Source organism: Malaclemys terrapin, chromosome 14 (genome assembly GCF_027887155.1).
Source record: "Malaclemys terrapin pileata isolate rMalTer1 chromosome 14, rMalTer1.hap1, whole genome shotgun sequence".
NCBI lineage: Eukaryota > Metazoa > Chordata > Testudines > Emydidae > Malaclemys > Malaclemys terrapin.
In genome coordinates this window covers 37,364,100-37,388,830 of record NC_071518.1, presented here as the reverse complement: position 1 = coordinate 37,388,830, position 24,731 = coordinate 37,364,100, and the positions used below count along the sequence as shown (strand labels likewise).

At 45.7% G+C, this 24,731-nt stretch overlaps 1 protein-coding gene across 6 annotated transcripts in view; it reads left to right on the top strand.

The window, feature by feature from the left end:
• KIFC3 (kinesin family member C3) overlaps positions 1-24,731 on the top strand; it is a 41,069-nt gene that overhangs the window by 2,825 nt on the left and 13,513 nt on the right. For 4 of the 6 annotated variants that reach the window (XM_054048996.1, XM_054048994.1, XM_054048993.1 and 1 more), the window contains exons 2-11: positions 445-562; positions 3,940-4,085; positions 8,456-8,636; positions 15,014-15,210; positions 21,687-21,752; positions 22,394-22,534; positions 22,646-22,885; positions 23,417-23,590; positions 23,949-24,096; positions 24,431-24,561. In XM_054048996.1, the coding sequence (XP_053904971.1) occupies positions 481-562; positions 3,940-4,085; positions 8,456-8,636; positions 15,014-15,210; positions 21,687-21,752; positions 22,394-22,534; positions 22,646-22,885; positions 23,417-23,590; positions 23,949-24,096; positions 24,431-24,561 (1,506 nt within the window). In that variant the 5' untranslated portion in view covers positions 445-480. Of the gene's footprint in view, positions 1-444; positions 563-687; positions 990-3,939; positions 4,086-8,455; positions 8,637-15,013; positions 15,211-21,686; positions 21,753-22,393; positions 22,535-22,645; positions 22,886-23,416; positions 23,591-23,948; positions 24,097-24,430; positions 24,562-24,731 lie in introns of those variants that run through there. The other 2 variants (XM_054048998.1, XM_054048999.1) reach the window with 2 other exon arrangements.

Below are 24,731 nucleotides of genomic sequence, written 5' to 3'. Positions count from 1 at the left end.
TGAAAAACGTACAATGTAAAAGTTATAAAATCAAATGTAGTAGTGGAAGAAGCTGGAAATGATACAGGAATTATTAACCAAAATAACATGGGTAAAGAACACTCCAAACAACTATGGAAGCTATGGAATTTTGGCACTTAAAATGGAAACATCACAAGATGAAGAAGGAAGCAACACAGCTACAATAACATTGTAAACAGGAATGATTAAGTTAATTACAGATACAGTGTGTGTAACGCCTGCTTTGTATAGGTCAGCATTTCTCATGTGGACAAATTCCCAGTATTCAACTCTGAATCGTTCCAGATGTGTGTGGGAGTAGGAATCAAGATGGGGACATTGCTACTTGCATGGCTTGCTAGAGTGTCTCATCTTGGACTACTAACTTCCTGCAGCTGGAATCCAATCCTTTACTGGAATATCTTTGCTTGTGTTTATTCCCAGGCCCTGAGGTGTCGATCTGCTTTGGGACCCTATGCCATGATTACATCTCGCAAGACCTGGGATCTGGGACCTACTCCCTCATTGAAAGACCTGTGGAAAAAGGACCACCCTCTTGACAGTGAGTATTAAGTGTTGGCTCATCCCATTCCATGCCCAGCCCACTCATGGTCACGCCCTTTCTCACACTACAGCCAGGAGAGGCTAGAAAACCAGCGAGCCCGCATTTTTGACATTTCTTTTTAGATGCCAGAGATGAGACTAAAATGGTTTCGGGGAAGCAATTCCGAAACAGACAAAAGCTGTTAGGTAACTCCAGGGTTCATCAGACAGGTGTTTCAGTGCTGCTGCTGTGGTGGTGGAAGATGAAAGGCTCCTCTCCCCCTTCCTAGTCAGAAGCCTTGGGACAAAAGTTAAATTTTAACATGTAAAAGAAAAAAAAAATGATCTGTGATCTGCATGGAAGAAAACCACGTGGATTCTGTTTGTCCTTCATCTCAGCTCCTTGGGAGAGTTTGTTATCTCTCTAAAGCACGGAAACCAAATAGGTGAGTTTAGTTTAATGTTTTTTCTTCTTCAGGGGCTGACGCCTTTTCAGAAAGTAGCTAAAAGAACCAAAACCTACTTGTTGAAACATGCTGCTACTGCTGTGCGGTTACACGCAACACACACTGTCTGTTTGTGGGCTTCGAGGTCACTCTGAGTCTGGGGCTACATGTTAAAGCCAGGTTTTAGCAAAAGGACTAGATATTTTGGGTGGGAAATCAAAAACAAATGGATTGTCTGCACTCTTTTATTGTTCACTCTCTGACACATTTAAGTTCTTAAACTTTGGCAGCAATTTGTCTATGTATTTATTCCTCTTCTCTGATTTCTAACTACTGACCATAGACATGGCCTGGTCTGCAGCAGCAGGGGTCTGAAGTTATGTTTTCATTCCCCCCCTATACCCTTTCCCCACTGAGCTAGTAGCATTCCATTGTTACTGGGTGGAGAGACTGGTGGGGAGTGAGACACTAAAAGCCAGTGTACTGTATGATTAGCAGCATCAGACTGTGTCCTACCCAGTGGGAGAATAATAATGTATATTAATTGCATGTATGTTATACCTTTTATTAAGGAACTACATATTATTTTGAAAGGTTGTTATTCCTATTTTAAAGATGGGGAAACGGGGGCATAGGGAGGCAAAGTGACATGCACAGCAAGATTATATATCTATCTTGTACGTATACAGCCCTCTTCACTATAATATCTGAGTACTTCCCAACTATTTAAGAACAGAAATAGCAATAACAACCTCTCTCTGTCCCTTTCCAGCCTGTAGGAGAAATAGCTTGATGTATTTATAGTAGTTTTTTGGTGTGTTTGTGTGTGAGAGAGATGAACTGATCATGGGAAAGCTGAATTGAAGAGTTCATTTTCATTTAGTTCTGGACATGGAGAGACCTGGAGTCATTCTTATTTCTTTCAGGGCTGGGTTCCTTCGTTTAGGCCCAGCTCCTGTGAAAGGTCTCTTTTCCACCCTTGCAAACCTCCCTCTGTCGTCTGTATATTCATTGTACTAATGGGACGTAGACGTCATAGGAAGTTATGGTCGCTGAAGAAGAAGTGATGTCTCAGATAGTTTGGGTCACTCTTAGGCTAGGTCTACACTACTGGGAGGGAGGGGGGGTCGACCTAAGATACGCAACTTCAGCTACATGAATAGCGTAGCTGAAGTTGCGTATTTTAGGTCGACTTACCTGGCTGTGAGGACGGCGGCGAGTCGACCGCTGCCGCGCCGCCGTCAACTCCGCTTCCGCCTCTTGCCGTGGTGGTTTTCCAGAGTCAACGGCAAAGCCATCGGGGATTGATTTTATCGCGTCTTCACTAGATGCGATAAGTCGATCCCCAATAGATAGATTGCTACCCGCCGATCCGGCGGGTAGTGAAGATGTGCCCTTATACAGGGCTTTGAATATCAGGAAAGAGACGCTGAGTAGCCACTGCAGAGAGCTGAGTGAGTTTCTATGGTCATGATGACGTGCACTGCTAAGCCGAGGGGTTGCTGTGTTTTGCACCCGCCGGAGCATCGTTCCTATATGTAATGAGTTGCAATGACCAAGCCTGAAGGTCACCAGAGTGTGGGTCACAGTAGTTAGGGCTGTGTCTAGGAGGAAGGAACACAATCTCCGGCTTATCACAGAAGAAGATGAGTGTTTTTTGCCACCATGGCTATTTGAGTATCCAATAACATTGAGGAATCCACAACCATATCAACCCATAGCCTTGTGGTAACAGACACTCTTGAGAGTGGGTGATGTGAGAGAGGAGGCAAGTTCTTTAAAGTGCTTGCCACTTCCTGCCAGTATCACTTCAGTGATACTGAAGAGAGATACAGGAGAGCTTTAGCCAGTACTCTCCATCCAGCGGTTGGTTTTTGGCTGAGCATTGAGAGAGCTGGGAGATGATCCATTTTCTCAAGTGAGCTTTTTCTGCATTTGGACCCAGAAAAGAACAGAGTGGCTATGTTGCCTCTAGATTTGTCCTTGGTTCTGGTTCTGTAGTGAAGAACACATTCTGGGGGGAGGAGGTGTTAGCTCACTAGTCCTGCGATGTCAGTTAGACAGGTTTTGTGATGCAGACCTGGTTGGGCAGCTAGATAGGGGATAATATCATGGATACTGAAGTCACCAAATAAGTGAGTAGCAAAGGTGGGAGGAGAATCCAGGAATCCTGATTCCCAATCCCCTTGTGTGGGAGTTTTGACAGTACAGAAAAAGTTCAGGCGTCTGACAACCTTGTAGATTGAGAGGTGAAGTTTGCATAATTCTTCAGAGTCTGTTTGGGTTGTTTACAAGGTTCTTCAGAAAGATACATGAATAGATTCCTACAGTTTGGATTCCGGTAACTTATGTTAATTTGCCAACAAATCATATTTGCCCTAAAGGGCTCATTTTGCTCATTGACATTGCCAAAGTTGTAATAATACTTTGTTCTTGTATGGTGCTTTACATTTTCCAAATGACGTACAAAGAGGAAGTTGTAGTCAGATGTGAAATGAGTTTGACAGGTCTCAGATCACTCAGGTAGGCAGACGGTAGCTTTGCTTACGGCTTTTCCTTCTCCCCCCCCATCCCCCTTCTCTCCTCCCCTCTTTAGTCTATGGCCCTGTGGCTGAGATTTCATACAAAGCTCATGCTTTCTTCATTGACCTGAAGTATTTTGGGCAGCAGGAATCGAAAGCTTGACGGTAGTTGTTAATGACCTTGGCTGTGAGCCAGAGAAGGGAGGGGGCTTGGATACCAGCTTTAGTTACTAGCATGATGATGGATGGCCTGGAACAGAACTTGGGGGGGAGGGGAGGAGGAGATAGGCTTGCTCAATGAGAACAGGAGGCATACCCAAGACTGAATCAATCTAACGGGATCCCTCCTCACTCTCTGCTAGACAAGCTGTTTGTAGTCAGTTTCTACTGGGCTGATTTATTTAACATTCTTGTTTGTTTTGTTTAAGGGAGTGGACAAGATTCACTCCTCAGTGACAGTGAAGAGGCCTCCTCTGTCCAGACGCCTGTGCTGCCTGCATTGGTCCAACGTAAAACTCTCCGTGTGAACTGGTGCGGCGCTGCAAGTCCACAAGGCCTCTACCTGACTGTGCAGGTAAGGAACTCCTGATCCCCTTCGGGGAGAGGAATGAAAGCCAGAGCACCTACTGAAGAACATATTCTTTATCTTCTGGCACTCGGTGGTTTTCTTTTCAGCTGTGTCTTCATGGGAAAGGGAGTGGGTTATCAACTAAGTGTTATATTGGCATCTAGAAGTCATCTGCCTGCAGTGTAAAGGAGCCAAAAAATAGCTGGACTTCTCCACTGGGGAATACCTGAAGTGTACAAAGGATTTCCTGGTGACATTAGGCTGGTATAATGACATTACACCAGGCCCCATCACAACTTCTGGTGCCTGGACATATCAGGGACATGTCTCAGGAAGAGAAGGGATGTGTTGGGGAAGGCAGGAACGCTCTGCATCTGTTGGGTGGTCGCTTGGGGACTGTTGCAGGCAGGGTGTAAGTCAAAGCAGCCCCTGGGCTGCTCTAACTTGTGTCAAGGGCTGAATCAATCCCAAAATCGGGAAGGAATAAAGGTTGCTTACAGTCACCTTTGCACTCCCTAGATATAGGGCTGCATTGAACTCATCTTAGCCACAGCCCAGGATCAGGGCCATTATCAGTAGAGGATCCCAAACCAAAAATCAGTAGTAGGGATCTCAACATTTCCCAGCAGGATGCATTTGGGGGGAATATGATAAGTGTCCTCATTGTGAAACTCACAGCTGATTGAACTTAGTAGCACCACCACTCTCACCGCCGGAAATCCTCTAAGGAACTCAGACAATAGACCAATGACTAGCTAATTTAAAAAAAAAATCACTCTTAGATTTAGGTGCCAGATTTTTAAAACTAGCTTGTCTCTTTTCAAAATACAATTTATTCTGCTGCGTAAAGGCACTTTGTTGTAATACTTTATTCCCTGAGTGGAGATGGAAAGGGTGTTGGAAAAATATATCTCAGTTGTCTGGAAAGTGTTAGGAAACCAAATCCAGTGAGGAAGTGGTAAAGATTTAGCGGAACTGTTAAGAATAACATTTTTGGTGTCACTTTTGAGCTATATAATAAGCATCCAAGGGAGGAAGAAGACAAAACAAACAAACAAGCAAACAAAAAAACCACCCCATGCTTTGCATACACCTTATCTCATATCTAGGGTTGTGCAATAGTGTTTACTAACTACTCATTAGATGGGTCATGGGTGGGGGAGAAGATGGTAGGAATTTCATATGGAGGGTTTAGAACAAAGGATTGAGAGTCAGGACTCCTGGGTTCTATTTCCATTTCTGTCACTCATTCATTGTTGGAGTTTGGGCAAGTCACTTAATCCATGTCACTATACAATGGAGACAATACCTCTGTGTTTCACAGGAGTGTAGAGGCCGCTCTGCTCCACTCTCCGTCCAGGCCCAGCGCCCCGTATAGCCTCAGGAATTACCTTCTGTAAAGTGCTTCTAGAATGTGGGATGACAGGCACTATCGAAGTTCTCTGGCTGCAGTCTGAGAACTGCTCTCCCTCATCTTGAAGTTCAATTCAGAAACATTCCAGTTGTAATAACCACTCACCATTTTGTGTTGTGTATTGTACTCACTCTCGCCTTTCAGGTTTCTGCTCTTCAGGACAGGGACTTATTCGTGTGGCACTGCTCACCCCCCATCGTACAGTGCTTTTGTGATCTTAAGCCTGGTCTACACTACAAAGTTTTACCAGTAAAACTTGCCTTCTTTCAGAACATTATAGATACAGTGTAACTAATAAAAGTAGCTTCTGAATGGGGTGGGGGGAAATTCTCAAGTCTCAGTCAGTGAACAGATTACACTAAAACCGTGTCCACCCTGACAGTTTTCAGAAAACCTTCCATCATTGCTCCAGCACCAGTACAATCCCACTGCTAGTGGAGTCTGGCTACTGGTGCTGTTACCACTATGTCATCTACACTTGCTTTCAGATGACACGAGGGTGAAAATGCTAGTGCCCCATCTACACTAGTGTACCGATCACTGCTAGTGTCCTGGCATTAGATCTACAGCGGAGAAATCCCTATAATTGTCACTATAGAGACAGCTTCAAAGTCCTGTCTGCAGGCCTTTAAGGTAGTCCTGGCACAGCACCAGAAGCAGTGTCATCTTTCCTGGGGTAGCAGAAAGGAGAGGGCTTGCTCCTGGAATGGAGAAGAATATAGATTTTTTTTTTCAAGCTATTGAATAATTGTTACATAAATTATGATAATCCCCTTATTCCTCTCCATCCTTCCAGATCTGTCATACTCGGGGAAAACTGTTAGACATGAGGCTTGCTCCAAATCCGTGCCGCTGAACAGTGGCTCATTGTAGTTAAATGGTCCATGGAAATGAACTTACAGTGTGGTACGGCAGCAGAAAAAGCCAGCGTGAATTCAGAAACAACATGTCATGGAACGCAGAATTGACAGTCTGTAGAATGACTACACCAACTAGAATCCTGTGTACAGGACTGGGTCCCTCTCAACCAGGGAGGTGCTGACAAATGGGAAAGAATACAGAGAACAATAAATGTGATTTATGAGGCTAGATTAAAGGATACATTCATATATATTAAAGGATAGACTAAACTAAACGTGCATCTTGGCTGAACCACAACAAAGGTAGGGAGGGACACGACTATCTACCAAAAGGATGTCAAATATTAAAGAGAGTGAGGACTTGTTTAAGTGGTTCAAGGATGGGGGTGTAACTAGGAGGAATGGCATGAAATTAAGGAAAGGAAAATCGAGGTGGAATGTAAATGAAAACTTTCTGACACTGAAATCTGTAAAGCTCTGGTGACGTCTCCTGGGGAACGTGGTGGAAGCCTCATTGCTTGGGTGATCTGAAACTAGACTGGACAAACAGGGCCGGCTCAGGCTTTTTGGCAGCCCCAAGCAAAAAAAAAAAAAACAACACATAGGGTGGCCAGAATGGCAGAGCAAAAAAACAAAAACAAAAAAAGCCTGCGGCGTGGCCGGAGCCAGGGTGCAGGGGGACTTCCTGCGCTGCAGATGTGCTCCAGCTAGAGGGGGGAGGGGGAGGAGGAGAGGGAGGGAGCCGGGGGGAAAGAGAGAGAAGGGGAGCGGCCCTGCCGCCTGCCGGGAAGGCTCTGCGCTGCTTCGGTCGGCTGGGAGGGAAGGACGCGGGCTGCCCTGCCGGGCTTGCTGCAGGGCGCTCCCGTCCTCCGCGCTGCCGCCCCCTACAGGGTGGCCGGAGCGGAACACCACCCAAAAAAAAGTTTCAGAGTAACAGCCGTGTTAGTCTGTATCTGCAAAAAGAAGAACAGGAGTACTTGTGGCACCTTAGAGACTAACAAATTTATTAGAGCATAAGCTTTCGTGGACTACAGCCCACTTCTTCGGATGCATACTACAGCCCACTTCTTCGGATGCATATATGCATCCGAAGAAGTGGGCTGTAGTCCACGAAAGCTTATGCTCTAATAAATTTGTTAGTCTCTAAGGTGCCACAAGTACTCCTGTTCTTCTTTTCACCCAAAAAAAAGCGGCCGTACCACCCTAGGATTGGGCGGAATGCCGCCTCCTACAAGCTGCCGCCCCAAGCACCAGCTTGCTCGGCTAGTGCCTGGAGCCGGCCCTGTGGACAAAACACCAGCAAATGTAGTGAGAGGAATAATCCCTGCACTGAACCATGTTTGGGGCTATGTGGACTAAATGACTTAATGCATCTTTTCTGTCTCTGGTTTCTGATTCACTCTGTCTGGTTTCATTCCTGCTGAAACTGATTTTTTTTTCCTCCTTTCCCCCATCCATCTTGGCTTGGCTCGCCTGATTGCAATCAGGAAATCACCTGCTCACAACAGCCTCAGTCACTGTAATTGAGTATCGTTTTTTTCTTACCTTGCCATCTAATTTTCTGTCCTCCGCCTGTTTTCTCCTTGTTCCTTTCTCTCCAAAATAGAGTTTTCAGAACTTTGAAAAATGACCGCTATTTGAGATGCTGATTTCCAGTCTGTAGTTTGTATTTGAGACCATGTGTATACTGCATCTTGTCTTTTGCCTTGTGACTGACCTTTTGGAAACCTGAGAGCTGAAATTTGGAGGGAAAGTGTGGGAGAACATAGGAGGTCATTGGGGAAGAGGGCACTGATGGCTTTAGTGGGATGGCACAGGCTGGAGTTTGGTTAGGTTGGAACAGCAATGGGAAAGAGTTTGGTTTTAGCAGGTGGGGAGTTGACCGGATCAGAGTGGTGCGGGGAAGCGATGAAGATGTGAAGACAGCAGAAATACAGCTTGAAATACTGTGTGATACTGAGATTACCTGTAATGATTTCAGTACCCTGGGGCACAGGGTGACCTTTCAAAATCTCGCTCAGTCTATGATAAGTCTAGGGAGGTTTGTGCCCTCTTGAGTTACAATGCCCTTTAAAGGGAAAATGATTGTGTTTTGAACGCAGGCCTTGCAGGACAAGTTGTGCAAGGACAAGAGTCAGGTGAAGAACGAGGAGACTCATCACCAGCCACAGACTCAGTGTAGGACCCAGAAGCTGGGCATAGAGAAGAGGTCGGGGTCTGCTCACAACTGGGACGCTGGAGCGCAGGGCCAGGAAGCCTGCAGCATGAACGTTGAGAAAACAGGTAAAGGGGGAGGCATGAGAATTGCTAGCCATTCATTCTCACGCCTATCTCTGTCTTAAGGCAACAAAATCAGACAGAAACTGCTTCATAGTGAAATGAGATCGGGGGTAAGTGAATTTCCTCAGCTCACAGCTAATGCAATAATTCTTTTATATAAATAGAAACTGATTACTCATTAGGGATTGACTTTGGCTCAGGAGGGATCAAATGCAAACCAGGTGTTTGCACGCAGGTAACAAAAATAAACCGTGCTGGGTCACTTCAAGTCACTGACAGATTAATCTAACCTTTGATCGGAAGCAGAATCATCTTGTTTATTTCTTCTCTTTTAAGGAAACTTTATCACAGTGCACTTATAACCACCTATTCCCTCCTAGTGCATTGCCGCCTCCTTTCCTCTTCATCCCTGCTCTCTTGCATCTCCTCAACCTGAGTTTTTATCCTGTTCTATGTCTCTTTCGCCGCCTGTCTCTGTGCTGTTGGGTCTTGTTTAAATGTTCTGGTTTTGTCTTCAGTCCCCCTCCCGCTAGAGGAGATAAGTGACATTTCAGAAGATTATACTTCTTGCTTTGATAGCTGCTTCTTGCCCAGATACTCGTCTGAATCTTAAGCAGTTAAATTGACAGCTCGAACGTGGGACCTCATCTTTGCTGTCATGCAACTGCTGAGGACAGTGTCCCCTGCAATGTGTTCAATAGGCTGGTCTACTCTTGATAGTCATTTGGAGCTCTTTTATCCCTCTCCCTGGTTAACGTCCAAAGTGGACAATATGGATTTGGCAGAAATGGAGTCCTCATTGCTCCTTTTGTCCTGCTCCCCATCCTTCTATAGGCAACATCGCTAGCACGAGAGTCCAGTGAATGTAAGTGTCTCTTCAGGGTTGCAGTCTCTTGGTGGGGAAAAGGAGGTGAAGCAAGAGCTTTTCACTAAAGGTGCATGGAAGCGTATTCACCTTTGTGAGAGAAATGGCAGGTCTGATTCTTATCCACTAACGCCAGTTTAACTCCATTGACTTCTGGGGGTTATTCCTGTTGTACAGATTCAGGCCTCGTGTCTTTGGTGAGGAAGAAGCTATGCAGAAACTGTGCTGGAAGTTGGGTTTTGATTGCTCTTATTTATTTTCTCCATCAGAAACTAATTACCTGGGCTTGTCCAGACACATCAGAGTGAGCCACTCCCTGCTGTGCTCTGGTTTAGAACTTACTGGGTTATCTGTGGGCCTCAGGACAGTGTGTGCGTGAGAGCGCCAAGCATGTTACGCAGAGAGAGGAAGAGGCATCTCAGTGACAGAAACAGGAAGGAGTGTAAGAAAGGGGGAAGGCATGCCAGCTGGAAATGTAAGGTGCCGAGAGACAAAAAGTAATGCAAGGAGTAGGCAGACGCATGAACGGCAACTTTCTTCTCAGGCAGGGGAACTAGCGTGTGCAAATGACGTGACCAGAGTAAGTATACAGTGAGTTAGACCTAGAATTTATCTTCACAAGTCTGCGGTGCCCCCTTCTCTGAACCCCCCTGCCGCTGCTGAGTTATTTCCTCCTCTGCTGCCCCTGCTCCCGCTGCCGCTTCGCTAAGCCTTTCGCTGCTTTTCTAGCTGTGCCCGCCCGAGGCAAAAGGCTCATCTGAACTTTGCTGATCCCTCCATCTGCTAATGCTCCTTGAGCTTTTTACCAGCTTTGCTCGTAGGTGTAGCAGGCTGCCCTGCTTTATAGGCTCCCCATTCTCTGGCAAATGGTTGGCAAGATGCAGAATAGAGAGGCTCAAGACACTACCCAGTCAGCTATAAATAGAGCCCTACCAAATTCACCGTGAATTTGGTCAATTTCACGGTCATAGAATTTTAAAAATGGTAAATGTCACGATTTCAGCTATTTAAATCTGAAATGTCTCGGTGTTGTAATTGTAGGGGTCCTGATCCAAAAAGGAGTTGTAGGGGGAGATGGGGGGTTGCGGTACTGCTACCCTTACTTCTGTGCTGCTGCTGGTGGTGGTGCTGCCTTCAGAGCTGAGCAGCTGGAGAACGGCAGCTGCAGGCCGGGAGCCCAGCTCTGAAGGCAGAGCCGCCGCCAGCAGCAGCGTAGATGTAAGGGTGGCATGGCATGGCATTGCAATCCTTACTTCTGTGATGTTGCCTGCAGAGCTGGGCCCTCAGTCAGCAGCTGCACTCTCCGGCCGCCCAGCTCGAAGGCACCAGTGCAGAAGTAAGGGTGGCATGGCATGGTAATACTGCGACCCCCCTAAAATAACCTTGTGACTCCCCCTGCAACTCCCTTTGGGGTCAGGACCCCCAATTTGAGAAACGTTGGTCTCCCCCAGGAAATCTGTATGCTATAGGGTGAAAGCACACAAAAGACCAGATTTTGCAGGGGGAGACCAGATTTCACGGTCCGTGAGGCGTTTTTCATGGCTGTGGATTTGGTAGGGCCCTACCTATAAACAGCTGAAAAGCCAGAAAGTGTTGAAATAACAGGACATTTCATCTGTACACTTTGCACATCAATTGCTGGCTACCTCAGCGCCTGCTATACAATTTCAGGGTTAAATGCCCCATAGAAATCCTATGGTCTGATCTGCCCCATATATAATCCACATGTTTTGTGAATACTTGGGTACTGTACACATCTGGCCGCAGCCTTTGTGGAAGTCACTGATGTCCACTTTAAAAGTTTTTCAGAACAAGCATGAAAGTCTGTGTGTGTGTGTGTGTGTGTGTGTGTGTGTGTGTGTAACTCACAGTATAAAGTGTCTGCCTTCCTTTGAACTCTAGCATACATAGAATACTGCTGTGTAATTAGCTTCCCAACCAGTAAGTCTGTGTGGTAAGTTATATAACGGAGGCCGCCTGCTCCATTGGCAGACCTGCCTTTCCAAGCCTCCGGTCTCCCAAGAATGATTTCTGGAGAATAACGTGTTGGAACAGATGATACACCCTGGACCGAGGGGGAACATGTTCAAAGCATAGAATAATCTCCATGCTTTGTTTGAATTAAGTTGAGTACAATTGCCATGGTTTTAAATTGAAAGGTTTAAATTCCCTAAATTCAGTGTCCCAGCACAGGATTAAATTGGATAATACACACAGATACACAGTGATTTCATACATGCCCTAACATCTCCTTTAATCCTAGGATAACACTTTTGAGGTGAGAGAACACTCCCAAAGGAATAACACTTCGCATTTATATATCACTTTACAGGTTCTTTTCTTAACATCTGGTGGAAGTTATCCCCTGTGGTGGATATTATCCCTCTTTTACATATGGAGAAACTCAGTTACTAAGAGAGGTTAAAAGCCAACAAAGGTGCACACTGCTTTTAGATGCTTTGAGTCGCTTTAAAGGTGTCTCAAGCACCCAAAAATTGAGGCAAAATGCCACCCAGAATCAGTGGTCACTTGTGAAAATATTGGCCCTATTCATAAACGACGAGGCCAAAAGGGACCAGGCTGATCATCCGCTCTGGCTGCCTGTATCCATAGCACTTCCCCAAATTAGTTCCCGTTTGAAGTAGAATATACCTTTTAGAAAAAAATCCACTCTAGATTAAACAGTTTTCAGTGATGGAGAATCCACCACAACCCTTGGCATGCATCTTATTTCTAGTTTGAATTCAGCCCTTGGATCTTGTTATACCTTTGAACTGCACATGGTCACACATCAAATCAGTGACAGAACTAGGATTAGAACTCAATAGCTGCTTTTCAGCCCTTCGCTCACACCATTATCCCCAAAACTTCTCTATACAGGGAGGAACACATCCAAGGCCCACAGTTGGTGTATTAAACACTTCCATATGGTCCAAACGTGTCTTAAAAAGTAGGATGACCAGACAGCAAGTGTGAAAAATCGGGACAGGGGGTGTGGGGTAATAGGAGCCTATATAAGAAAAAGACCCAACAATTGGGACTGTCCCTATAAAATCAGGACATCTGGTCACCCTACTTAAAAAGAGACAGAGCTACCAAATGTTTACATAAAAAAAAATTAGTCTTGCAGCAAAAACAGCTTCTTCTGATAAATACACTTTTCATAAAGCAAGCAACTTTGACTGCTTGCAATTAGCCAGACAATTACTAGCCCCATTATTTGCCCTTAAAGCCACAGAACTGTGTCATTTCTAGTAGTGCTTATTTAACCCAGGTGGGAGGCAGGGCAGGGTAGTATTAGGCTCATGGTAGGTTGGAATCCTGACCCAATCTCTCTTTCTTATGGCCACAGATTCTCCCTCCTCACCACCATAGCGCCTCCTTGTAGTGTCACCCTAAATCCTGGGAACTAGCCAGTCCCTTTACTTTCACCTGGGAATTAGCAAGTGCTTTAAGGATTAGTTACATGAGCTACAATGTATGTACAGCTAGGCCTCTATGAACATGTATGTCTATAGGATAGACTGCAGTTATCCCCTTTCTCCAATCAAAAATATAAGCCCAAATATAACATAAACCATATAAAGCCATCCACAACCTGCTTCCAAAAAATAATGCTCCCTTCATAATTAATTTCAGTTAAAACAATAAGAGGAGCTGTGAGGTGCCTTTTGTTTCCTCACTGCTGAGGGCAGAACAGTGAGAAAATAGCAGGGCAGTTTCCTTCCACAACTCCTCACTTTTCCAGCTTGTTTGTCCACAGTGAATTGCAGCCACTGTCAGCCCTTCCCTCACCTGCTACTGGTTTAAGATCAAGCCATCTGAATTTAGGAGTTTGGGTGATTTTTTTTGGTCTTCTGAATTAAAAAATATTAATAGTAAAGCCTGACATTACCTGAGGGACTTCAGACTAGAGTAGAAATAAGGGCCTTGCAAAGGGAGGATGGACTAGTGGGTAGGTCACTGGACTAGTGGGTAGGTCACTGGCCTTTATGAGAGATGCGTTTGAGTCCTGGCTCAGCCACAGACTTCCTGTGTGACTTTGGGCAAGTTATTTAGTCTAGCTGTAAAATTAAAAAGGGGGATAGTATTTCTCTGCCTCCTAGGGGTGTTGTGAGGATAAGATCCACCAACGACTGTGGGGTGTTCAGACACTACCATTATGAGGGCCATGTAAATACTTAGACATGTAGATAGGAGCTGCAGACCAAACCTGCCCTTACTGTTTTGTAGGGCCAGATTATTACAGATAGGAGCCGAGTGGGGAAAAATGAGTGAGATGTGACCCTGGAGCACCGCTAGGAGATGACAGCATGTGTCATGGAGGAAGGAGATTGCTGCATTATCCTCTTCACTAGATAGCCTTTGTTACCATGCTTTGGAGGGTGGCTGGTGCATTCCTTCACTTGCGGGCCACAGCCAAGAGTGAAATGCCTCGTAGTCCCCTTGGCTCAGCCCCGCTTCTTGGTAGAACTATTGCCCATTGCAAAGGGTGTATTGGGTTATTTTCCTCAGTTTGCCCCAAAGCATTTTTTTTTTACGTCTGAAATGAAATCACAGGCTCTGTCTGCGTTTTCTTTCTTGCTCGTGGAGCCAGCGGGTGATGAATTCCTCAGCCCGGGGCTCAGAAGCAGTGGGGTATTTATGAACATCACATGCTTGTGTGTTCACTGTGTACTTTCCACCAGCCAAACGGCCAACAGGGAGTTTCCTGGGGGGTTGTGACTGTGGAGATGTGACGTTTGTGTCATCGCTGGCTCACTCTGTTTCTCGCTTGCATCTCTGTGCTTGGAACACTGTTCCCCACATGCTTCCATTGGTTCAGTGGCCACCATTTGCCATCTATGACGACCCGAACAGCTTTGAAAGAAAACTAAAAAAATATTTTGAGGCATTGAATTGTCAGGATTTATCTCAAATGCCCTCTGTGACATTTTCTTCAGCCCTGATCCTACATAAACTTAAGCATGCGTGTGACTTTACTATGGGGCAACTCTGTAGTCCTGCTACAGTCAGTGAGACCGCTCCACATACGTGCTTACAGAATCACAGCCTCGTTTTGGTTCTGTCAGTGTGCACAGAACTCTCAAACAAATTACTGTTCAAAGGTGGACACACTTATTTCAGGAAAAACTTCCAATCAAATGATTCATCTTCTGTATCTGGAGCATCCCTGCAGCTCCGTCTGGGGGCTGGCAGAACTGCACCGGGCTTCACTGCTGGTTCCTTCCCTCAGAGCATTGATTGGAGCAGTGGGTGGTTACTGGAGCCAAGAAATGGTCCTCTACACATGTTAAGCCCATGCAGCTCAGGAAAGAATCTGGGGTTTTCACTGCCATTATGGTCCTTTTCATCTCCTGCTTCCCTTTAGTCATTCAGTGGGCCCTACTTTTAGTCCACACTTACTGGCCTTTCCTGGCGTGCATCTGTCACTTCATCACGCGCTGCCAACCCCCGTACATTCACACCTACCTGCCGCTTTGTAAACCTAGTGCTAACACTCTTCTTGTTGCAGGCGGAAGATTCTTTAGTGGGAAATGCTCCAGCTTGTCAGGAGCACGTCAGTTTCCTATGATCCAGAAGATGGTGGAGTCTATGGCCCAGCTGCAGGAGGAGAAGCTGCAGCTGCAGGAGGAGCTGCTGGCATTGCAGGAGAAACTTTCTGCCCGGGAGAATGAAGAACTTGCTGTGTCTGTCCAGCTGCAGGATCAGGTACTGCACAAGATGGGGGAGGAAGAACTCTGCGAGTGAACCACGACATTTTTCAGGGTCCAGATCCCAAAAGGTATTAGGTTCCCAGCTTCCATTGATTTCGAAGGGAGTTAAGGGCCTAAATACCTTTGAGGATCTCAGCCAAGGTGTTCTAAGCCAACATTGTAACTTCAAGTGCTCTCACACTAAATATCTGATCTAATTCCTCTTAATAGCTATTGAGTTGCTAAGAAACACATTTTTTAAAGCAGATATTTTGCAGGTCTTGGATACACAAGGGATTGTGCTCCCTATGTTGGCTCTGCAGCGGCAGTCAGCTCACAGGTCTAGTGCGGGAGGTACGGAGGAATGTTGGGGGGGGGGAGCGGTGACGCCAGGCAGTTTGGGCTTCAGCCTGGTGTGGTGGGTGCCACTTCCCCCCCAACTCACCTCTTTTTTTGGTCTGGGGTAGGGGGGGCACAATCAAAAATTGCAATTCAAAGTGGGGGCTCATCTCAGAAAGTTTGAAAACTGCTGGTCTAGTGGTTAGGGCAGGACTCTAGGAATGAGCACTTTGAGTTCTATTCACAGGTCTGTCTTTGACTTTTTCTGATGTTGAACAAGTCGCTAAACAGCTGTATGCTTCGGGTTCCCTGTCTAATCTTCTACTGAATCAGTTTTGTGGCATTTCAATCATCTCATGAAGTGCTTATAAATCCTTTGATGAAAAGAGCTCGTTAAGCACCAAGTATTGCTGTGTAGCACCGCCTACTCTCAGAGCTACGCTGTGATTGTCCATTATACTAGTGCACAAAGGGCACAGCGCGATAGGTTTGTTGTATGAAATAAGCAAGTTAATTCTAGTGTCTTTCAAAAGGCAGGAAGTAAAAAACACATTTAAAAATCAGTTTCCCAGCTGAGAAGGAGAAAACTGATAAGAATGTGGGTGGGTGGATGCGGGAAAGGATGGTGCATGAGGTACAAAGACATTCTTTGGTTTCTAAGAAACAACACATTTTTTTAAAGTCATTACCTGGTTGTTTGTCAAAGTGTAGCAAGATTGTGCGACTCTGGTAACCTCCCCCCACAAAAAAAACCTTTTTTTTTTTTCCTTTATAAGAAAGTGGGACTACAGGCTCATATTAAAAAAACTCTGTGTGGGAAGTGGGGTTGGTTTATAACTCTAGATGTGACTGTGGTCTGATTCTGCTCTTAATTACACTGATCTAAACATGACCGAATAATTGCATTGAGTTCAGTTGGGTTACTCTGAATGACACCGGTGTGCGTAAGTTAAAGCAGAATCTGGCCCTATACCAGCTAACAGAGAGAGAGAGTGAGTGACATTGTATACTGGAAGCAACTCTCTGCTAGGGAAAAACAACTAGTTAGCATGTGGACAAAGGAGAGGGATAAATTACTTGTCCCATTTCTTTAAAGGGATTTTAAAGGCTAATAGCTACAAAGGCCACACCTAAGTGCCAGACATAGCTAAGAAAACCAGTGGGTGTTATCTCTAGCAATTGTGGCCAGGCTGGAGATACAACCAGTGAGGTCTAGCCAGGCATGCAACCAGGCTCCACCTCTTTTTCCAGGAAGGGATGGGTCTCCACTCCAGGTGAAGTGAATCAGTGTCTCCTGTTGTTGTCTTCATCTTCACCCGAGGAAGAGAGATGAGCTGGTATTTTCTAATTAAACACTGTGAGTTTTCTGCTAATGAATTTAGGGTTAAACAAACTCTGATGTTAAATGTACTGATAATCACTTCTTCTGAGTGGCCTTGGTGTCACAGGTGATTGCTTGTCTGTGAATTCTGTAAATATAAAGATATTTCAAGCCTGACATAGGTGACTGACTGAAGTTGGAATGGTATGAAGTGTAGAAATCCACTCCCAGATAGCTGGCTATGTGTAATGCAGACTTGCTTGTGATCGATTTTTACTTGTTTCTGTGTCCCCACTATAAGGACCAACTATTGTAAATGTCCAGAGGTTTTCACTCTTTTTAGAGAGATGCTGATGTTGTTGCTTTGAAATAGTATAAAATTTCAATATTAAAGGGAAGTAAAAAAGAAGTTGTGGATATTAAAATAATTATTAAAGGTGATTTTTAATCCCTTATATATGTTCTTTGCATTTCTCTCAGGTTGGACAATGAAAATAGATTAATCAGTTGCAACTTTTTTATATTTTTTTCTTCACTTTCTGGTCCTCATGCACTTGCACAGTGCTGCAATATTTGGGGACTATCTTGTTTAAAAACAAACTCCTAATTCTATTGGTCTTTGGTTTTGTAGAAGTTTGTCTTTAGAAAAGCCTAATTTTTGGGCAATATATGACTTCTCAGTGCACTTTTTTTAAATAGAACAGCTAGTGTGGAGTGGCATCTCAGAATATGGTAATACCATGTATTTAACTACTAGTTCTAACTTCACCTCATTAGATGGGTGTAGCTTAATTAATTGTAGCACAATGTAAACACGTATTTGTTTTAAGTCAGCAGTTCCAAACTGTGGTCCACAGATCAGTGAGGGGCTGCAGAGAGCTGGGTGCTCCTTCTCTTGGTTTCCAGCTGTTACATGCTATTAAAAGAAGCTGAAGTATGCGAATAGTCTGCTAACATTTCTTTCCCTTGTTCTTGCCTTCTGTGGCTGCCACAGGGATGTTCCATGATCACAGGTGGAGGGGAAGAACTAATGAGTCTTTCTATTAAAAAATGGTTCACTCTGTAGGAAAACATGGAGATCCTTTGTTATAAGCTAAAAAATAAAAACTGGTATTAATTGTCCAGAAGAGCCAATTGTCACTAGTAACTCCATCTTGGAAAGACTGTTTGGGTTCAGTTCTCTGATGGGATCCACTCCCAGCACAGGGGACCTTCTAAGCATATATAAAAACTCCATTAGACCCTCCTCTTAGCCCCTGTTCTAGGGGGTGTGTCCAGGGTTGGTAACGGTTATCCTTGGGAGAGGGAAGGGATGCGGTTTGAGTGCACTGTGCTCTGTCTGCTCTCCTAGGGGAGCATGGGAAGCAAAAGATTTGTTTGAGACCCCTTAAGGTAGCTGTGACTAAAGCCAGGGGCAGAACGCTCTTCAACTACTATGGGACCACTTCTGGCCACCCCAGCCTTCATTCTGCATTGAGCGCTAAGATGGGGAAAACCAGAATTGGGGTCTTTATGTGGAGAAGTGCACACCACCAGATCTTTGTGTCTAAAGACCCTGCTTCTACACTAATCGAAGAGGTGGGACTGAGAGCCAGAATGTACACTTTGGAGAAGTCTAAAGAGAGAGAGAGAGTGTGTGTGTGTGTGTGTGGTGCAGGGGAGAGAGGGGAAGGTTATCAAGCTGTCCTGGAGTGGCTCAAGAGTGTGGGTACCAGCCCCAGGGCAGACTGTTGAGAAGCAGGTCACAAACCCCTAATTGCTGTGAGTTTTATACTTAGATTTCACCTATCAAGTGTAAACTTCTAGGCAATATAACAGCCTAACCGTGGAATCACAGATGGGTCCCTTGGGTACTCTGATCCATCTTGCAATCTAGCTCTTGTGATAGATGGTACCCTATGCCAAAAGTCACAACAGTTGTCAGGTTACTCCCAGACCCAAAGGACCAGTCCCATATACCAGGTCAGTTGCACCTTAGATCTCACACTAAAGACAAAGCTTGTAGCCAATCCTGTCAAACTATCTAAAGATTTATTAATTAGGAAAAGGAAACTAAAGAGTTATTTATGAGGTTAAAGCAGGTAAACATACACACACTCGAAAGGTAATAGAGATTTGTATAATAAGCAAGCTCTATATGTCCCTTAGGGCTAACCTACACTAAGCAGCTGGGGGACCCCATGCTTATGCCTAGAAATCTTGCCCTCTGGAGTCTAAGCAGCATAGAGATACAGTTTCTCCATTGTAGGGATGTTTGAGCTGCAAGTTCACCTGATGGGAGGAATTCACTTGTATGTCCCCCCTTTCCAGGGGGGTGGGGGGGGGGAGGGGGGGAAGCAATCAACAAAATCTTTTATCTTCTTTGATATTCCACAATAGTTCTTCTAGTGTTGATGGGCCCTCTCTGTGGGACAGGACATGACGCCTTGTGTTGTAGGCCAGTGTGGACATACCTTCATTCCAGCATTTGTCAGTGCTCAGTTGAGACATGGGGGCCCGGCATGAGCTGGCACCTGCGTTGCCAGCATCACAGGGTTTAGCTCACTTTTTGTGGCTGCTCCAGCACTCTGGCAGATGCTATTGAAGCACAAGTTTCATCCTGGCTTTATCATAATCCTCTGGGAGTCTATCAGCCCCCCCCCCCCCCCCTCGCTACCTTAGAGTAACTCAGGTTCCATCCATGTGTCTGTTCTGCGCACTGCTTCATTGGCACTGCTGCCATAACCCTTGGTGCTCCTGCCATCCTGTGAGGTTGAGAGCTCTGACCATGAGACAGAACTTGGCTTAAATGTTGAACAAAAAGGCTCTTAAATATTGAAATGTGGACACTTGCAGCTGTCCTGAGGGTGAACACGATGTGCATGGTGTAATCGTCAGCAAAAGTCCTTCTTACCATATCTCACCCGGTTCTGTTCCAATTGAACTTATTATCCTGCAGGTTGCTTCAGGCAGATGGACAACTGTACCTGTGTGAAGTCACTGGGGCTCAGCACAGGTGCAGGGGTCTGCCTGTGTGGTTCTCATTGCAGGCTAGAGACCTTACCGTGTAAGTGCTTTGGGGGTGAGGACACTGTATTTTGTCTGTAGTGAAGCCGCAGCACACAACGGGGGGGCTATAAAGTAAAAATAACGGGCTCCTGTGGTGTAACTGGTGTGACGTCTCTGAAACTGCACTTCGGCCGTTCATTTTAGTAACCGTGGTCATTTTTTTCATTGGATTTCCTTGTCTGACACCGATAGACGAATAGGACCAGGTAAAGCTGAAAACTAAATGAGAACGCTGCAGAAATCCCCTACGTTTTGCCCAAATTCCCCACTTCTCTTGTTCAGGAGTATGAAGATGGGCACACTAGTAACGTACAGACAGTGCTTAATTTGTAATGAAAGAGGTGATGCAGCTCAGCGATTTTTTTACATGCAGCAAGTCCAGAGGTGCCGGGGCTCTGAACTGCCAAGCTGCGAGGTGCCGGGCTCAACCCTCGCAAGCCCTGGAACAAATTAAGCACTGCCTGCAGACTTCTATCTACTTTAGCCCTGGAGTAAATATCCCTTACGCACATGGAATGAGAATGGTGTGCTGCACACAGAAAAAAATATACTTTGATGTCTGTTTAAGAAGATTCTCCTTCAAGAACCTCACCATATAAAAGGAATTTAAAAGCCACTGCTAGAGAAAAAATTAATAGACATCTTCCTAGAAGAAAAAGCAAAAAGTCCCAGAGGCTGGGAATGGGCAACAGGGAATGGATCACTTGATGATTACCTGTTCTGCTCATTCCCTCTGGGGCACCTGGCACTGGCCACTGTTGGAAGACCGGATGCTGGGGTAGATGGACCTTTGGTCTGACCCAGTATGGTCATTTTTATGATACAGGAAAGCAAAGACCCCTGCTGAGGAGGGGACGATTTGACCTCTGAGCACAGTTGGGGTGGAAGATTTCTCCAATAAGAAACAGCATTTTTTATCCATTAAAGTTTCTCCCAAGATTTGGTGAAAGAATGGAGGACAAGCTGTCAAAATGCTCATGTGGTAGAGAAGGTTACCTGAAAAAAAATCTTTTTTCTTTTTAATCCTCAAACGTGCACTGAGGCAGAAAATGAGTATTTGGTGTGGGTAGCACTCAAATGTGCAAGCAATTATCAGAGGAAATGGGATGAAATTGAGCAAAGAAAACTTTGGCTGAATATCAGAAAATAGTCCTAACAGTGTGGTCCCACTCTGAGGAGTAATCTGCTCCTAGGAGGTGGTAGGGGTCCCACTACTTGGAACTAAAACTGGATTGGAGAAGACACTGCCAGGTATCTGCGCTGATAGCAGGTGGTGGAGTAAGGGACCAAATAAGTCTATTCCCTTTCCAGCTTGAATCTTTAATGTTCCCACTTTCTGTTGATCTTTTCAGTGGGAGCTCACAGTTAGCCAGGGCTGTTATGTCTACAGTTCTCTCCAAAAAAGCTGCCTCTGTGGTATTCTACAGTCATATTAGCAGAAATAAAGAGGGTGTGTTGCTTGTTTGATGATGAATAGCACCCCATGTAATATGGGGATTGCTGGTATGGTAAGTTGTCTTCTCAGGGCCAGCGTCCTTCCAATGTAGTCTTGGGCACTGCTTTCTCTGGGGTGGGGGGTCCGCAACTCATAACTACCCGGTCTATCAGTCTGGCTCTGTGTGGCTTGTAGGAAATTCATGACTTGAAGCACTTTCCGTTTTTGCCGGAGCATCGCAGCTTCAAGTGAAGCTATGTGTAATTTGAGATGGTATGTGTTGGGAGGAGGTGTTTGTGGTCAAAATACAAAACGGACCAGCCTAGTCAACTTGTGCCTGTGTTGACAGGTTGAAAATCTGAAAGGGAAACTTCTGGATCAAGCTCAAGAAGTGAACAGACTCCGTTCTGAGTTGGTGAGCCCTTGGAAATTAATATGTTTTTTATATCTGCATTGCATGTCTTTTTTCCCCAAGGAGATTGTTACATTCGTGGTTGAAGTTGTTGGTTCCTTAGTATTTTACATATGAGACAGTTAAAACAGGGAGAGAAAAGAAGGAAATCTTAGTGCAAATGGGGATTGTTTAGAGGCCTAAGGATGATGAATGAAATGCTCCCAGAACCATAGGTTTGATCTGGATGGATTTTGACCAACCCGAGGTAAATAAATTGAAGTCCATTAAGTTAAATGGGAGTTTGTCCAATGCAGCCTTAAAACAGAGGCCCTGGCACTCTTCTCCATAGCAGGAGTTTGCTGCTGGTGGCCTTGACAACATTTCCCATACCACTATTATTGTGGTATTCACTGGCTGCATTCGGCCCTTCACCCCAGAGCTGGCTGCATTTCAGTAGTACCATATGTGTATAGTTTGTGAAAAAGGCAGAATCCTTATTTATTAACGATACTGTGCCAAATCCTGTTCTTTCTTTTACCGGTGCAGCTCCTCTCAAGTCAAATGCATTGCCTGGGTGTAGGGAGAGAGCAGAATTCGACCCACTGACTAAAAGTAAAATGTTGGGTTAACAAACACTTGGTCCCCTTTTCTGCCCTTTCCAGGGTGGCTCTGACTTGGAAAAGCATCGGAATCTGCTCGTTGCAGAGAACGAGCACCTAAAGCAAGACATGAAGTCATGTGAGGCAGAGCTACAGAAGCTGAAGCAGCAGCATGTGAAATGCATTGACTGCGAACACGTCCAGGTAAAGAGGTCACGAGGGTGGGGCATACGCACACAGGTCTGGTCGTGCGCCTCTGCCCGCTGATCACATGGAAATTGGCTTCCTCTCACCCCCTCCCAACTTGGTTTGCAGGAGAATGCCAGGCTGCAGGAAAGGTTGGCCCAGCTGCAGCTGGAGGTGGAGGAGGCTAAGGGGAGGCTGTCGGAGCTGGACCTGGAAGTGGAGCAGAAGACCAATCGCCTGGCAGAGGTGGAGCTGCGCTTAAAGGACTCCCTTGCCGAGAAGGCTGAGGAGGAGGAGCGACTCAGCAGGCGGCTGCGGGACAGTCAGGAGACTATAGCTAGCCTGAAAGCCCAACCCCAGCAGATAAAGGTGAGATGGGACAAATCATTTATGCAGGGCGACTCCTATCGATCATTCTGCCCATTTGCTGTTCAACGTCCATGCCGAATGCGTGTCTTTAAATTCCGGCTAGAGCGAGAGGGCCAAACTCTGCCAGGCTTTCTCCCCTATCAACCCTTGATATAAAATGGGCTAGCAATTGACTCAGAGAATCTAGGCGCTTGCAGGCGGTTTGAATACTGTTTGTTGTTTGTCTGTAGCTTAACAGAATCCTGGCAGTGCACAAGGCGCTTAGGGTAGGTGAAATCGGTCATAGAAATAAGAGTCCCAGTTTTATGCGCTAAAGATGCCGCTACCTGTTTAAAGTTACGGTAGATCTGGAATGGTGGTTGTGCAGATCGGCATTGAGCTCCAAGGAACTTGCCAGTTTCATCTGGTCCTTGTGGATTAACTTCCTTGAAAATTCAGTGGGGAATGCCTTGGATTCAGCCAGTGCCGTGTCTGTCCCAGGCCTGATGGTGGGGAGTTTCTCATGTGCTTGTGTTGGGAATTTTTTTGTAGTATATCATCAAAACGGTGGAAGTGGAGTCATCCAAGACCAAGCAGGCTCTGTGTGAGACCCAGTCACGGAATCAGCACTTGCAGGAGCAAGTGGGGATGCAGAGACAGGTGCTAAAGGAGATGGAACAGCAGCTGCAGAAGTCTCAGAAGACTGCAGCCCAGCTCAGAGCCCAGGTATTCAGTACTGCATAGAGAATGGGGAAAATATATAATGTGTGAGTGGAAAAGGAGAGAAGAACATCTACAGAGGAACTTAGCAAACTGCATCCAACCTCAGAGCTCAGGACTCTGGGTCGCACCGGGAACGTATATGGGAGCAACATGAAGAAGCTCCATTGGTCACGTTACTCCCGGTTCAATGGCCTTTTTTGATTGACTGTTTCTGACTTACTCACCGAGCCCCCTGGTGCAAGTGAAAGAGTTTGCATGAAATGTTGGGTAGGTGGGTGAGTGATTCAGTCCTGCTGGGCTTGACCTCTGTGATGCTGTTTTTTGTCACAGAGTCATAACTCCAGTTTGGGTCTCTTCCTAGATTATGCTGTATGAGTCTGAACTGGAGCAGACGCATGGACAGATGCTGGAGGAGATGCAGAACATGGAAGATGACAAGAACCGGGCCATTGAGGAGGCATTTGCACGTGCCCAAGTAGAAATGAAAGCTGTGCACGAGAACCTGGCAGGTGAGGAATAGGGGAAGCAAGTCCCACGACAACCTCACACGGGTGGGAGGGTGGGTGGTACAGGTATTGGGGAATGTAGCTTTCCAGGTGATGCTACACGTTCTCATATGCAGCAGGACTTCCTTGGGAGTTACTAGAGGAAAGCCACACTTGGATTTAGAAATGCCCAGCAGCATTCGCGAATCCTCCCCACATCCCTGCCATCCGCTCTGTTGGTAGTTTGAGTTCAGACCTACACTTCCAAGTGAAGGCATCCAAATAGGAGAAGGGCTTTATCACCTTCCAGGTGGGATCTTAATATGAGGATTATCAATGGTCTTATGTTTGTTTGCAGGGGTCCGGACAAACCTCCTCACACTCCAGCCAGCACTCCGGACCCTCACCAATGATTACAACAGCCTGAAACGGCAGGTCCGAGACTTCCCCCTGCTACTCCAGGAAGCTCTGCAGAATGCCAGGGCAGAGGTGAGCATGGCAGGAGATTCCTTGCTCTGTGGTAGAGCAGGACCTAACACGATGGCTCTGATTCTGCCACAATTAGATTTGCACCGTGAGCATGAGGAGACAGATGCTCTTTGATTCTCTGCCATGGGATCATCCCCCATGTTTCCCTTCTTAGATTCCTTTTTTAGTTC